The sequence below is a fragment of the Chrysemys picta genome, chromosome 3 (genome assembly GCF_011386835.1).
Source record: "Chrysemys picta bellii isolate R12L10 chromosome 3, ASM1138683v2, whole genome shotgun sequence".
In the NCBI taxonomy this organism is placed as follows: domain Eukaryota; kingdom Metazoa; phylum Chordata; order Testudines; family Emydidae; genus Chrysemys; species Chrysemys picta.
In genome coordinates, this window is record NC_088793.1 from 42,781,060 (window position 1) to 42,797,734 (window position 16,675).

The window sequence follows — 16,675 nt, forward strand, 5'->3', positions numbered from 1 at the left end:
GTTTCCCTACAGACCTCCCACCAAAAGGTGGCAGCATTTCAGTATTGCTGTTGTGTCTAGACCCTGATCCTGTGGTTATCTCTGTGCAAACAGACTCATGCAGGATTGGGGCCTCACTTGTAAAATATCTCAGTATTTTATCGGCCGAAAGTCACTTTGTAAATGAAAAATAATCCTATTTTTCAAGCCTTGGCTAATTATAGACAAACTACTTTAGTTTGAAAGATTTAAGTGGAATGATCTGAAATGAGTTAAACAAACAGAAATTTCCTGTGTTTCTGTTGCCTAAATATTGTAATTTTTTTAAAGTAGCAAAAGTCAATCACTATTTCATGAACAAAGAGACCCATTATGTGGAGCTTGCTATGCTTGAGAAACCATGGTTCAGTTCTTGGCACAGTTATTTAGGCCTGGAATCACAACTGAGTTTGCACTGTGCAAGTGGGCAACCTCTGAAAAGAAAGAATTCAACTGTGCAATACACTGTCAAAACAATAGTGGGCCATGTTAGGCTCCAGTGTTGGAAAGAGCGACTGTGGCATCCAAAATGTGTTTTGCAGCTCTGTGGTTGCTATAGAGTTGGAACAAGAGAGTCTGAGGAAAAAAACCTGGGCTTTGAATGGAAGGCGGAGAGGGAATGCGCTTATGAAAACTCAAGAAGGGGAAACGTAATATGCTAAATTGAGAACTTGTGATTGTTTACATAAAGATCGGGGATAGGTCCGGTTTTGTCACTCAGTAGTTGCCCTGCTTGTTCTATGAACTAAATTCTTTAAAGATAAAAATCAACTTCTGTATTTCACATGGGTAATGCAATCAATGTAGATGCTAGCAGCTACTTTCAGTGAAAACATTTATGCACTGGCAAAAAAAATCCACGTTTTTGGTACATTCCTGCTCCTACTCTATATTAGAAGACCATTTGGTTGAGAAGAATGGCTTTTTGTGCATTCCCTATGTGGCTGAGAGCATGGTAAATAGATTTTTTTTTTCTGGATGTCTCAGATAACTGTACAAACAGAAGCAGACACTATGTGGTAGTTTAATGAATTAGCTGGTAAATATAGATGAATTAGAGACTCCGATGTGAATTGTTTGCAGTTGTGCTAATAGAATCATCTTCCTGCTCATGGTCAGAGCAGAACACTTCAGAAATGGTTCATTTTTAAATTTTGTATCATTAGTTCAATTACCTGCCTGATCCAAAGCCAGACGTCTAGAAATGAGCTTTGGGTTTGGATCAGTCCTTAGGGGGATTTATCAACACACATTTGACATCATAATAATTGGGTGTGATACTATAAAGCAAACCATATTATTTTTGAAGCCATGATTGTCATGAAATTTTTACATGTACTATGGATGTATCGGGAAACTCACTCATAAGGATGAGCAGCTTTCCCAGGGGATCTGCCTGCAATGTGACAAATGAATGTCTCCAACTCTTGCTCTATTGGACAAATTATACATTTGTATTTTTAAATTGTGTATCTTATTTAAGGAAAACTGAGATGAGGTAAGATAGAGAGTTTAAGGAATGGGAAAATGTACAATACCATGTGTCATTAAGTGTCCAGTTTTTCTATGCTACTTGAGTAAAAATGTCACTGTAAAATAGTAGATATAAATGCATACAGCAGAGATGCTCTCCTTGCCTTCCAGAGTGTGGTCACTAGTAAGGCCAAAAGGTAATACAGTTTGACTCACCAGAATTGAGAAGGTGAGCATAACTTAACAGCCAAAGAGATATCTTCTCTATTCATTTACTATAATCTGTGCATTTGAGGAATATTACAATTCCTTAAAAAAATACAAAAAAAACCCCTCCCCCTCAAAACCCACTAAACAGCAAGCATGAAAATAGGAATAATAAGAGAAGATAAACAGTATTCTCCTCTGTTACACTGATGTGGGTCTGGAGTAATTCTGTTGACATAAGTGGCATTACATTTGTCAGGTATGTTGTCAAGTAATATGATAGTGACTGAAAGAAAGGGTGACCCATTGGTTAGGACACTAGTAGAGGAGTTGGGAGACCCAGTTTCAATTCCCTGTTCTCTCCCACAGACTTCCTGAGTGACTCTGGGCAAGTCACTTAGACTATCTGTGGCTCAGTTTCCCATCTGTAAAATGGGGATAATAAAACTTCCCTACCTCACAGGGGTGTTAATGAGGATATTTTAAATTGTGAGATGCCTAAATACTATGGTGATGGGGCCCATAAAAGTACCTAAGATGGACTGAGAGAAGAATTTGGCCTGATGTGAGTGGTCTTTGAGAAAGGTGTGGATTAGATACTGACACTAAATGACCAGAATGTAATACTATCTGGTTAAGAACCATAAACAGGGAATCAAGTATCAGGGGGTAGCCGTGTTAGTCTGTATCTACAAAAACAACAAGGAGTCTGGTGGCACCTTAAAGACTAACAGATTTATTTGGGCATAAGCTTTCGTGAGTAAAAACCTCACTTCTTCGGATGCATCCGAAGAAGTGAGGTTTTTACTCACGAAAGCTTATGCCCAAATAAATCTGTTAGTCTTTAAGGTGCCACCAGACTCCTTGTTGTTTTTATAAACAGGGAATGTTTATTTTTAAAATGTGAGAATAAAATTGAGTGTCTCTCAGTATTGTGAGACATAGAACAGCTCTATACTCTTAAATCCTTGAGGCTGAATCCATGCAGGGGAGGTATTTGTCATTTATGCATTACAGGGATTCTTTATCGTATACGAACAGCTCTGTACACTCCAGTAAGCAGCCTGCTGGCACAACATATAAAAATAGGGTGACCAGATGACAAGATATCAGAACACATGGGGGGGTCCTGCATTCTGATCAATTTAAGAGTGACATGGGCTTTCAGCATACTCCTGTGAACACACTGCGCAGGGCCTTGCCTTCAAAGGAAGATGAGAGCACTCACTACTCTGGCAAGAGGCACCCATCATCTTAAAGGACCAGGCTCATAAATTACCAACATTTATAAAGCTCATACCTTAAACAAAAAGAAAGCAATAATACTACATAAGACTTACCTATTCATATATGTAATTGAGCAAGTAATGATGCCTTTAGAGCCTTAAATAATATACTTTTTAAAGATCAATTTATCCCTAATCTCATTGTCCATTTTACTGAGTAGATACAGAATTAAATAAAGACCAGAAAGAAAATCCTTGATATTATTAATAGTATTTTATCTCTTTGGTAAAGAAACAAAAATGGAGTTCCCCACTGAACCCTCCCAGGGCTCTAGGATTTTAATCCTGTTTCACCTTCTCCTCCATATTGGGTGTCTCTAAAGCAGGGGAGATTCAGAGTGACTTTTCCACATAATGAAATGACTGGCAATGTTAAATTTGACCCATCTTAATGTGTCCTTTTGTTCAGATATCCTTATCTGAGGGAGGTCAGAATTTTCTCAGTGACAACAAAATCTACAGGGACATTTTGTTACGTATTTTTATGATTAGGTGCTAGGTTATGTTATAGCGACCAATCTTACACTAATAAGCTATTCCCTGCTATATATATTTAGGGCCATGAAAGACTGAGGCCATATTTTCAGTGTTGGTGTTTATGTACATCATGATGATATTCAGAACTTAAAATTGTTCTTTCAAAAGAAAGTTAATTGAATGGTTTGTTCAAAGAGAAGTTTAAAATAGGAGAGATTATTCTTTGTAGAGCACCTAGTGCAGGGGGCCCTAGTTCATGACTAGGGCTCCTAAGCTCATTGGTAATACAAATAAAAATAACTATTAATAATTACACCAATAATGGTTGGATCACTGGAGAGAAATGCTCATTATGGTCACCATTTGGCAGATTATTAATGCCACTGTGTGAAGTATGAAAGAGATTGAGATGAAGGAATTAGCAAGGGATGTGTGTGGAGACACCTGGGCCCTTCAAAATGACTGGGAGTCTTTTCACATTTACTGGGTGGTAAAATGGTGGGCAGGCACAGAAACCCAATCCCAAGGGGATTCAAGGCAACTGAAACTACTAGCAGAAAGCAAAATATCACCCAGGAAAGTTAAAAATGCACCAGAAGTTACTGTGACTGATTCATTCTCACTGCAGTGAAGTTGTGTTCTGCCTTCCAAGTGAGTGTTTGTCTGTACATTCCACCCAAATCCAGGCCATGTTTACACTAGGAAGTCTTACAAAATACCCTACTGGTGGGAGCTCTACTGCAGATTTAATTAACATGATGGCGAAAATAAGTCCAGTCTCAGGAGACTTGTCTGTACTTGTGTTCCCATTGGAGCTACGATACAGAAATGCAGAATTCCTGTTAAGTAACAACTGTTATCAAATTCTAAATTCCCAGGATGTAATCAGATGAGTGTCTATAAAACTTTAGTGGCGAGAGCTTGGGATTCCCTCCTTAATAGTTAGGCAGTTTTTTCCAAAACAAGTGGCAATGCAAACTAACACCGTATATGCAGCGGAGTCAGGACTTGCTCTTAGTGGAGCAAAGGGATCAGGCAACCTGGCACTCTACACAGAGAATAAAGGCACATTTCCTACTCTGAGAAGTTCATAAGTACAAATGAATGCTCGGTCATCGGTGCATCTATTATAGATCCTTTGTCTTCTTTGTAGCGCCATTTTGAAGCTCATCAAGAAGAAGGGATGGTGATCTCACACATGGCTGTTGCAGGAGTGGGAATCTGGATTGCCTTCACATCTGGATCTACACTCCGCCTATTCCACACTGAGACACTGAAACACCTCCAGGACATTAACATTGCCACTCCTGTTCACAATATGTTGTCAGGTAACTGCATTCTACACTCATGTTTTTGTTTTGGCTGAGTCACTCCCTTTTTATTCTGCTACAGTATCTCATAGATGTGGGCCTGAACTAGAACCCTAGTTTCATACTTTTAACTGTATCTAGATGTCAGCTGTGCAGCTTGAGTCTATCTCTCTTGAATAGTTGGGTAGTCTGTATGTCAGATTGTGAGACACTATGAGAGTTAACAGAAAGACAATCTTTTAAGAAACTAAAGAGCAGGATTCATATATTTCAGTTCACCGTCTGCTCTTCAGAGCAGGGTATGCAATTAATTCCCTCCATATCTACCATCCCCATTACAAGACATAGAGAAAATAGTAAATCGCATATAGGAGGCCAGTTGGGGGCTCCAATTTTGTCCTGTTTTGTAGTACTGTTGAAGAATAGATTAACAAGATTTGTTGGGAAGAGCCAATTCAGCTTTTGTAAAGGGAAATCATGCCTCACCAATCTATTAGAATTCTGTGAGTGGAACAACAAACATATGGACCCGATTCAGAGTGGTAGCCATGTTAATCTGTATCAACAAAAAGAATGAGGAGTACTTGTGGCACCTCCTCGTTCTTTTTTTTTTATGGATAAGAGAAATCCAGTGGATATAGTGTACTTGGACTTTCAGAGAGCCTTTGACAAGGTCCCTCACCAAAGGCTCTTAAGCAAAGTAAACTGTCATGGGATAAGAGGGAAGATCCTCTGTTGGATGAGTAACTGGTTAAAAGACAGGAAACAAAGGGTAGGAATAAAAGGTCAGTTTTCAGAATGGAGAGAAGTAAATAGTGGTGTCCCTCAGGGGTCTGTACTGGGACCAGTCGTGTTCATCATATTCATAAATGATCGGAGGGAAAGGGGTAAGTAGTCAGGTGGCAAAATTTGCAGACGATACAAAACTACTCAAGATAGTTAAGTCCAAAGCAGACTGCAAAGAGTTACAAAGGGATCTCACAAAACAGTGTGATTGGGCAACAGAATGGCAGATGAAATTAAATGTTGATAAATGCAAAGTAATTCACATTGGAAAACATAATCCCAAATATACATAAAAATGATGGGGTCTAAATAAGCTATTGCCACTTAAGAAAGAAACCATGGAGTCATTGTGTATAGTTCTCTGAAAACATCTATTCATTGTGCAGCAGCAGTCAAAATAAAACTAGCAGGATGTTAGGAACCATTAAGAAAGAGATCTATAACAAGACAGAAAATATAATAATACCTCTATATAAATCCATAGTACACCCATGCCTTGAATGATGCATGCAGTTCTGGTTACCCCAAAAAAGATATATTAGAATCCGGGGTGCTGAGAGCCATTGAAACAAACCCTGTACGTGATGGAAACCACTTCAAGCCAGAGAATGCTGCTGCATCCCCAGCACCCCTAGCTCCACCTATGATTTGAATTGGAAAAGGTATAGAAAGGGACAACAAAAATGATTAGCAGTATGGAGTAGCTTCCATATGAGGAGAAATTAAAAAGATTGGGACTTTTCAGCTTGCATAAGAGACCACTAAGAGAGGATATGCAGCAGTGCAAGTACAGTGGCACGGTACCCCGTACCAGCAAGATATTTATAGCTGGTATGGTGTACCGGAAAGATACTCCTCTGGAGTGGCTGTAACGCCCTCAGCCCTGCCCCGCCCCCCTGCCCTTCCATGGAGCTGCGTCTCCTCCGTCCGTACAGCAGCAGCCCCACCAGAGCACAGGGCTGGGTGGCCGGGGATGGGGGCGGTACAGCCACCAGAGGAGCTGCCAGCGTTCTGCTCCTTTCCTCGCTGTGGTTCCCAGCGACTGTCATAGGCAGGATATCAGGCTAGGACTGTTGGTCTTTTGCAATATCATAGAACTGGAAGGGACCTTTGAGGTTTCTAGTCCAGTCCCATGCACTTATGGCAGGACTAGGTATTATCTAGACCATCCCTGACAGGTGTTTGTCTAACCTGCTCTTAAAAATCTTCAATGATGGAGATTCCACAACCTCCCTAGGCAATTTATTCCAGTGCTTAACCACCCGGACAGTTAGGAAGTTTTTCCTAATTTCCAAACTAAACCTCCCTTGCTGCAGCTTAAGCCCATTGCTTCTTGTCCTATCCTCAGAGGTTAAGAAGAACAATTTTTCTCCCTCCTCCTTGTAACAACCTTTTATGCCCAATGAACAGCTAGGGATTCCCCTGATGTAAGGGAATCCCAGGATGGCATAAAGCCACTGGCTGCCAGGTGCTGTTACAAATTGGCAGGCTAGCACAGCCCCAAGTCTGCTCAAATATATACCAGGAACTCACTTGCCCTGGGAATTGAGGGACTACAATGGTGAGTGGCTTACAGACGACTTCGACCCACCCCACAGGGTTCCTGTGCTGAGCTTGACTGCACTTGAGACTCAGGATTAATTTTCTTGTTAGAACTGAATAGTTGATAGCACAATAAATTATACTATTACTTATGTCACCGTACATTCAATCTTTTCCTACAATAGGATATAAATAATAAAATCAATGCTGAAATAGCCCACCTGATAAATTCTCAAAATAGAATAGCTTTGCCCATATTTCAAAAGGGTACATGTAAAAGTATATGTATTCACATGCACAAGTTACACACAGGCATCCTAATTTGTGTGTGTCCATTGCACTATATCTGGGCCTCGAGTGACTGAAAGCAAAAATGCATTTTTGCATGCATCGCTTTCCAAATTTGGGCAATTAGTTAGAGATTACTTTTCCTAATACTTTTTGGTTATAACTTGATGGTGTCCCACTGCACACTGTGAAATGCAAAAGCAGCATTGCACAGAGAACATCTACTCTTTATTTAACAGGTTGCTAGAATTACAGATAATCCTTAATCATAATTTCATTAAAGGTAGCTATTCTCTTTTCTTACAATGACATCTTGGCATCTAATCCTATTCTGAAAATAATTATTTGTAATATAACGATTGTTTTTTTTGCTGTAACAATTAAAGTGGCAACCCAGTTTAGTTTTTTTTAAAAATACACATGTAATTGTTTTACTACAGAAAATAAAAGATTGAAGACCTTACTCCAAATGTTTTTTTGTTTATGTAGGTTTCTTTCTATTACCCTATGGGATTAATTTAATGTGTTAAAGCATGTGCTCACATTCACAGCTACCAACAGTAAAGTTTGTAGACAATAGCAAAATAATAGTTTTAAAGCAGAGAATGCATGAGTTAGGAATAAGAAATGTGACCTCTGTATTGACTATAGAAATGCTTCAGGGGTCTAGGATTCCTAAAAAGAAAGAGGGGAACTGGTTTTGGAAACAGGGTTGGCAATTTAACAGGGAAAAACTAGTTTAGGACAGGGCACTGGTAAATCAACTGGGAAAAATAAAATAATTACCAGAATATACTAGTGACAATTATTGGGAAATATTTAGCAGTTTGATAATAGTTTTTTAGTATATATAATAGTTAAATAATATTGAAAACTGAAATATGAGTCATGATATGTGAAAGTTCCTTGAGAAAATACTGAACTAAAATGTGTAGACATTTCGATGTTCAGTATTATATTACATATATTAATATTACGCCTACTGCGGCTTTACTTTTTATTTGTACAACCCTAAATTAATTTCCAAATCTCCAACCTTATGTAATCACAATTTGAATACGTAACTACAATGAAGTGTAATGTGGTGTGCGCTAATGAAACAGTTTTTAAAACAGAAAATGCCTTGAACTGGAATTGGTAGTTTTTCCCATGGCAGTAAAAAACATGATTTTATCTGATAAAAAACACCTCTGGTATGCATGACATCCCTTTTTGGAAAGTAAGCAGGAGGAGGTTTTGACATAAGGGGTTGGAAGAGACAAGGGGAGTCTTTTGCTGGGAACGTGGAAGGAAGCAAAGGGGAGAGACTCCCACTTAGGAAGGACAGTGGGAGCCTCAGAAGTGCCAGGAAAAGGAAAAGCAATGGGAAGGAGGGAAACAATTAGAATAGGGTTGCCAACTTTCTAATTGCACAAAACCGAACACTCTAGTCCCGCCCCTATCCTGAGACCATGCCCCACCCCTTCCTGAGGCCCCACCCCTGCTCACTAAATTCCCCCTCCCTCGATGCCTCACTCTCCCTCACCCTCACTCACTTTTACTGGGCTGGGGGAAGGGGTTGGGGCATGGAAGGGGGGAAGGGCTCCAATAGAGGTGTGGGCTCCAGGGTGGGGCTGAGGATGAGGGGTTTGAGGAGCAGGAGGGGGCTCCAGGCTGTGGGTTGGGGAGGGATTTGGTGTTTGGGATTGGGAGGGGGCTGTGGGCTGCGGCAGGGGGTTGGGGTGCAGGAGGGGATACAGGCTCTGGGCTGGGGGTGCAGGCTCTGGGGTGGGCTCGGGGATGAGGGGTTTGGAGTGCAGGAGGGAACTCTAGGTTTGGGGGGGCTCAGGGCTGTGGCAGGGGATTAGGGCTCAGGGTTGGGGTGCGGGCTTACCTCGGCGGCTCCCAGTCAGCGGTGCAGGGGAGCTAAGGCAGGCTCCCTGCCTGTCCTGGCACAGTGCTGCGCCCAGGAAGCGGCCAGCAGGTCCGGCTCCTAGGTGGGGGGGCTAGGAGGCTCCATATGCTGCTCTTGCTCATAGGCACTATCACCCCAACTCCCATTTGCCATGGTTCCCAGCCAGTGGGATTGTGGAGCCAGTGCTTGGGGCGGGCACAGCACGCGGTGCCCCGTGCTCCCCCCACTGCCTAGGAGCCGGACCTGCTGGTGTCTTTTTGACCGGGCATTCCGGTCGAAAACAGGACACCTGGCAACCCTAACTTAGAAAGGATTGTTCAGGAGAGGCTGGACATGAACTGGCTGTAAGGAGGAGGGAGGAAATGGCAGAGCTGGCCATGATGGAAGGGGAAGCGTCTATCAGGAGATTGACATCTCCTCAATTATTCACATTTCATTAAGTGTTTGGAAACAATTATTGGCCAAAGTAGAGTATCAAAATTTAGCCTGCAATCTGGCTGCATGCCTCTCTGCAGTGGAATTTAGGCTCATGCCTGTTTTTCATTTATTTCCAGTCCGTCTCCTTGTCAAAGTTCTCCAAGTCCAAAATGTTTCAATGGTATTAAAAGATATGGTTTCATTTTTCTTTCCAAATCTCCCTATTTAGACTCATAGACTTTAAGGTCAGAAGGGACCATTATGATCATCTGGTCTGACCCCCTGCATGCTGCAGGCCATAAAACCGTCCCTACCCCTTCCCTGGACTCTGCTGCTGAAGTCCCCAATCCTGTTACTAGTGACTTCAATCGGCAGAGACCCTCCTGCTAGAGATCCCTGCCCCATGCTGCGGAGGAAGGCGAAAAACCTCCAGAGGCTCAGCCAATCTGCCCTGGAGGAAAATTCCTTCCCGACCCCAAATATGGCGATCAGTAAGACCCCGAGCATATAGGCAAGAGTCTCCATCCTGATCCCTGTTAGCCATTATGCTATTTACCTACCATTGCTTGGTTTTCTTTACTACTATGTTTTACCATTAAACCATTCCCTCCATAAACTTATCTAACTTAATCTTAAAACCAGACAGGTCCCTCGCCCCCACCGTTTCCCTCGGAAGGCCATTCCAATATTTCACCCCTCTGACGGTCAGAAACCTTCGTCTAATTTCAAGCCTGAACTTCCCCACGGCCAGTTTATATCCATTCGTTCTTGTATCCACGTTAGTACTTAGCTGGAATAATTCTTCTCCCTCCCTTGTATTAATCCCTCTAATATATTTAAAGATAGCAATCATATCCCCTCTCAGCCTTCGCTTTGTCAGACTAAACAACCCAAGCTCCTCTAGTCTCCTTTCATACGACAGGTTTTCCATTCCTCTGATCATCCTAGTGGCCCTTCTCTGCACCCGTTCCAGTTTGAGTTCGTCTTTTTTAAACATGGGAGACCAGAACTGCACACAGTACTCCAAATGAGGTCTCACCAGCGCTTTGTACAACGGAAGCAAGACCTCCTTATCCCTACTAGATATACCTCGCCTAATGCATCCCAAGACAGCATTGGCTTTTTTCACCGCCACGTCACATTGTCGACTCATAGTCATCCTGCGGTCTACAAGGACCCCTAGGTCCTTCTCCTCTTCCGTTACTTCTAACCAATGCGTCCCCATCTTGTAACTAAATTTGTTATTAGTCATCCCCAAATGCATCACCTTACACTTTTCACTATTAAATTTCATCCTATTTCTGATACTCCAATTCACAAGCTCATTCAAGTCTCCCTGCAGGATATCCCTATCCTCTTCCGAATTTACAACGCCTCCCACCTTCGTATCATCCGCAAACTTTATCAGCCCACTCCTGCAATCGGTTCCGAGGTCAGTTATAAATAGATTAAATAAGATGGGTCCCAAAACCGAACCTTGAGGCACTCCACTAGTAACCTCCCTCCAACCTGACAGTTCACCCTTTAATACGACCCGCTGCATTCTCCCCATTAACCAATTCCTTATCCACCTCTGGATTTTCATATCGATCCCCATGTTTTTCAGTTTAACCAATAATTCCTCATGGGGTACAGTATCAAACGCTTTACTGAAATCCAGGTATATTAGGTCCACCTAAGGATGATATTCAGATCACTTGCACCCATGTGCCCCAAGTGCAGCTTAGCCCAGCACCGGGGAAGGGGGTGGGGGGGGGAGGGGCAGCGTGCTGCTTTGATTTGAACAATGATCAGTTTTTTTGGCACTGAAAGTATTTCTTTCCTTAAACAGAATAGTGTATAAAATTTTAGATTTAAAAAATAAATCCCTTTCTTACCTACTTATCGTCTCACCCTACCTACTATATATCGCATTCGCTTCAAAATAAAGCTCCACTGTAAATGGTGTCATTAGTATCTCTTCGTTTTTACAGTGCTCTATTAAGAGTCTATTCTAAATTGTATGTAACTCCCACACTGAAGACTGGTTACTGAATTTTCTTCTTGCTCTGTGTTTAAATGGGCCATTCCATTTAATTTGTCCTATTTGTGCAAAAGGATGAGGATCCGCATAAACAGAAGATTAACACTAAGTTAATATTTCCTACAGTGGTGCAAAGAAAGTGTTGAATTCCTTGTTGAAAATGTTTGTTCTCTATGAGTGTAATGAAAAAAAAGTCATCTTGAAAATATTTAGTTTAAGCTGTCATTGCCATGGTAATAAAATAGGCTGATGTAATTGATGTAATTGACCAACATTTTCCTGTAAAAGAGTTTTGGCTATTTTTAATATCCTCTTGTGTAATTCTCAAAACTTTAGGGTTTTTCTTTTCTTTCAAAAACCTCTCCTGTGAGTCAAAGGTTTTTTTAAAAGTGGAAATTGTGCAGAAAAAATGCTACAATAGCGTCCATTTGAAACATGAAATGCATTCCAGTTATTCAGTAGCAGTTCTTGGATCTCTGAGCATGATCCCACAACATTGTAACCAAGAAGGTTAAAAGAGAGAGAAGTAGGTGGTTTGCATAATAAATTTGCTCAGAGCCTTTTACAATTAAAAACAAAAACAGCCAAAGACCACATCAGACGGTGTGTAATATGCTGGGCGCTAAAAAGGAGTGGTGTGAAATGACTGCATGTTTAGAAGTCTTGTATTGTAATGTGTTGTGCTGAGAAATGCTTAGGGGTGTGTGGGCATTTGATTCATGCTGTCCATCCAGGGCTCGGATGTGTGCTGCAAGGGAATGTTTGTATTTTAAATGGAACAACCCAGTTAATTGTATGCAGTTTGACAGAGGCTCATTAACATGCAAAAAGAAGAGTGAGTAAAAGCTCACGGTTTATTGAACTCAGGGATGAGAAGAACAGGGGGAAGAAGTTAGTCTAAAAATCCTCCTAATGTGCCTATACAAGAGAATGTTTGCTACAGGAAGAATAGACCCAATGTCATGACAAGTCTATCAAGAATCTGGACTCCTTGGATCAGATTCTCAGCACACGAAGGGGCCATAAAACCAGCTTAACTCGCTCCCTGGGGATTTGCTGTGATTCTGCTCTTCTTTACCTCAGTAGATCCATTGCGGTTAATGGAATTACATTTACTGTAGAATCAGTGTGAGTGAGAGGAAAATTATAATCCTTTTGTCTGTCTCCTACTGCTCCAGGAGGGAAAGGTCACTTTGAATTATATGGCTCTGCTGAAGTAACAGAACACAAAGTAATTTAGCATTAGGTTTTCACAATTTTATTGCCATGTGAACACAGCTTTCAATGTCACGGCCTGCCTTCCCTGCCACAAAGAATGTTCCTGTTCTACCTTGGGAAAGGTAACATTGCAACCTAGTGCAGAGTGCACGGTAAGACAAGAGTGAAACGTGGAGGAAATGGCAGAGGAAAGGATTGTCTTCCTAATAACTGCAAGCTGGCAGAGTTGAATAATAAAAAAGCAGACATAGCCCATAACAAATATGAACCGATAATATCATTGTGTTTTTCTCCATCTGATACATTGTCAGGGAGGCATCTGATGGCTTCTGCTTGGGGAGGTAGTGCCAGGGGAGAGGAGATCTGTAGTGGAAGGCAGTTACTCCCATGATCTTGGGAGTTCCTGAATACTGCCATTTATGGGCTGGATATTGGTTGTATTCTGGCCCTTTAGACTACTTATGTGACTCAAAAGGAACAGGAATCGGCCAGCTGAGAGTTCCTCTGGTGCGAGAGAGTTCTCAGTTGGTGTTGAACGAGCGCCCCCACGCTTCAGCTCCAGAGGGGAAGTGGCCCAAGCATGCTCCAATCTAACTATGTTCAGTGGGTGCAATGTTTAAACATGTAGTCAGCTGCCATAAGTTAGAGCAGCTCCTAGATTACTCTGATTTATCCAGGGCCTCAGTGCAAACATAGACTGGTCCTGGGAATCAGGGGAACTATAAATGGCCTCCTGATGGATCTCTTTCTCTGCTGCTGGGCCTATGTTTTTAATGCAACGGAATGTATGGGAGTGGATTAGGTTGCAGGAGATGAAACGGGTGAGGGATCTAATGGGGGGCCTGGTGTGAGGAAAAGATGAAGCTGAGAGAACTGTCAGTTTCTAGAATACTGGAAAGTTTAAACATAGCAATTGTTTTAATCGCAAGATACCAGCAAACACAAGGGGTTAGAACCCAGTATCTTCAGCTCAGTACACCCTGCTACCACTATAGCCAAAGGACCAACCCCTTTAGCTGGTAACAGAAGAGGTCTAGTAGCCTTTGTAGAAAAGACACTAGGTGTGGCATGAGCATACACCTCTTGCCAATATGTTATATATGTTGCCTTTGAGGGCAAACTTGTGCCCAATATATTTGGTCCACAGTTCAAATAGGCAACTTTGCAACAACCCCTGTCACAATTCATATAGTCTACTTAAGGCATGTATACCATGCTTCCTTGTTCACTAGGTTTTTTTAAAGTATTACTAATTAATAGTCATACTATACACATGCCACATTTTTATTAACTAGATTGTATTTTTTTCATGATCACACATTTTATTTTTCAGTAAAGAACACTGATATTTAAATATCCTCAAACCAAACAATTTCCCAGGTGTTTTTAAAATTTGTAATGCAGTCTGTCCTTTGAGAGAGATTCTGCTGACCCTGAACTATCTGATTTCTTTGTGCTTATGGATGATGACAAGTTACCTATCTAACAAAGGGGTAGTTTCCGTTCTTTATCCTCTAACATTACGAATGTGTTTCCTGGAAACTGATGAGAAAGAGAGACAAAGAAAAAACATTTTCTCATTTCCTCTCTATAGAAAATAAAGTACCCTCATTTGTAGTTAATAAACCCTCACCGCTGTTAAAGGGTTTTTTTATCAAGTTGCCGTCCTACAAAAGAGTAAAAAGAAGGAAAGCCGGGAGGGTAGTCTGATACAATACACAGCATTGTAGGGTTTTTAGGCAGTTTAATTTGCAGGTTGGGCCAGATCCTGCAGCAGAATCTGTGCAGGTGCATCCCTGCATAGAACTGACTGCAGAGGGCTCTGTGTAGGGGCAAAAGTTTCACTTACACATATCCAGTTGCAGGACCAGAGTCAAAAGCTGATACCTGAGGAAGATCTAGATGGAGGCTTGAACCTGAAAAAAACAGAATAAATGAGCCTGCTCAATTAAGCATGTCCATAAGTCTTCCCAGGATCAGGGTCTTATTAAGTTTACTAGTTTAACAATTCCACTAAGTATTAGTCCAATTTCATCTGAAAGATTTCATTTAAAACAGGAATACTAATATTTAGCTTTTATATTTATCACCTTCTCTTGAAGACTGTAATGGTGAATATCTTGTTGTTGTAGTTATTTTTAGATAGAACACATTAAATTAATCAGGGGCCATTGCTTGTTTGCATTTGTTTCCCCCTGGGATAAAATAAACAAACTTTAAAAGTCACAGATTTGCACACCATAGCAAGATTACAAATCTTATTTTGCAAACAACAATTAAACCTTTTTATGAGTGGTTTTATTTATCATCACACATTACTATAAGTTATGTCAAAAATACGTATTCACATGCAGATGTTTCCTGCTTTCCCAAGATTCGAAGCAAGCACTTTTCCTTTTGACCTCACTTTTAGTGGTTCATGCATAAGGTTGTGTTCTATATATAGGACTCTATTTTGCCTGCAAATCACATACTGTTTTCACATGTGGAAATAATAATGTTACTTCACAGGTGCAAATTACCAGTTGGAATTTGCTTCAAGGCTAAATGTGAAGACAGGCATTGAGATTTTTTCCCCAGTGTTGAACACCCTAAAAGGCATTGCAGATATTAGATATATGAAGATCCCATTACTGCAGTGCTTAGATAGATAAAACTACCACGGGAGTTTTGCCTGCTTAAGAACAGTAGGATTGGACCCAAAGATGTTATATATTTAGGAACATTAGCTTGTTTGCATTATGGATGAGCTAAACCACAAAATTTGGCTCTTGAAAACCCCCAAATTCAGAGGTGTGTGGAACCAAGGATTTGGTTCATTTTGGTCTATTAAGATATTTGCTAAATTTGGAAATCTGGAATCAGTTGTGTATTTTGAGATCTTCTCAAGTTCAGAGATAACTAGAAATGATTTTGGTTTGTGCCCATCCAAACTAAGCCTAATGAAATTGTGCAATTGTGAAAATCATAATTAGTATATAGAAATATCTGCATAATATCTGAGTATGAAAGGCAACCTGATATTAGAAGATGTGAGTTTGGTTTGGTGGGTACCATGTATAATACTTACTGTTCTTTGCTTAGTAGGTTCTTTGTTTCAACAAGGAAATGTATTGGTTTATTAATGTGTTTTATTTGCCTTCACTTTCACAAACAGATCAAGGCTGTAGCCTCTGGCATCAATCTGGGATATGATGATTTTTCCTCTGATAGATGTCTTCCATTCTCCATTTTCATCCAGCTGCAATCACTTTAATGCCATCTACCCTCTGACTGTAAGGGTAGAATTTTCAGTCTCCTTCAAGTCTGACCCTCTGATCAGCTGTGAAAGGAGCACGCTTGCATACTCCCCTTTGGAAACCTAACACATCTCCTCATTTATATTTCAGTTAAAAATATTAAGCTTTCACAAGACACATAATAATTTACTTGTAGACATAGAACTTTAATTGTATGCTAAGATGACTTCTTATTGTTTGCTATACCAGAGAGAGGGAGGGAGAAAGAGAAAAACTAATATTGTGGATTTTTTCATTATGCCTGATTTATATTTGTAAGTAGATTTGACTAGCGCTGCTAGATGTTGCTTTATAAGACCATACTGTTTCTCTCACATGCTTTTTGATGACTGTTTTGTCTCTTTTATCCTTACACATTCTAACATCCTTTTTTCTCTCCAGTGCTTTTGCTTTCCAATGCTCTCCAGGCTTTCAATTAATTAATCAAAATCTTCTGT

At 40.7% G+C, this 16,675-nt stretch overlaps 1 protein-coding gene and 1 long non-coding RNA gene across 7 annotated transcripts in view; one reads left to right on the top strand and one right to left on the bottom strand.

Annotated features, from left to right (window-relative positions):
- ARHGEF10 (Rho guanine nucleotide exchange factor 10) overlaps positions 1 to 16,675 on the top strand; it is a 170,578-nt gene that overhangs the window by 143,134 nt on the left and 10,769 nt on the right. For all 6 annotated transcript variants that reach the window (XM_005289689.5, XM_065590165.1, XM_005289688.5 and 3 more), the window contains one exon: positions 4,615 to 4,789. In XM_005289689.5, coding sequence (XP_005289746.2) covers positions 4,615 to 4,789 — 175 coding nt within the window. The remainder of the gene's footprint in view (positions 1 to 4,614; positions 4,790 to 16,675) is intronic.
- LOC122173555 (uncharacterized) overlaps positions 1 to 16,675 on the bottom strand; it is a 124,854-nt gene that overhangs the window by 16,144 nt on the left and 92,035 nt on the right. The window contains exon 2 of the long non-coding RNA XR_006174113.2: positions 14,789 to 14,855. This is a non-coding gene — a long non-coding RNA (uncharacterized LOC122173555). The remainder of the gene's footprint in view (positions 1 to 14,788; positions 14,856 to 16,675) is intronic.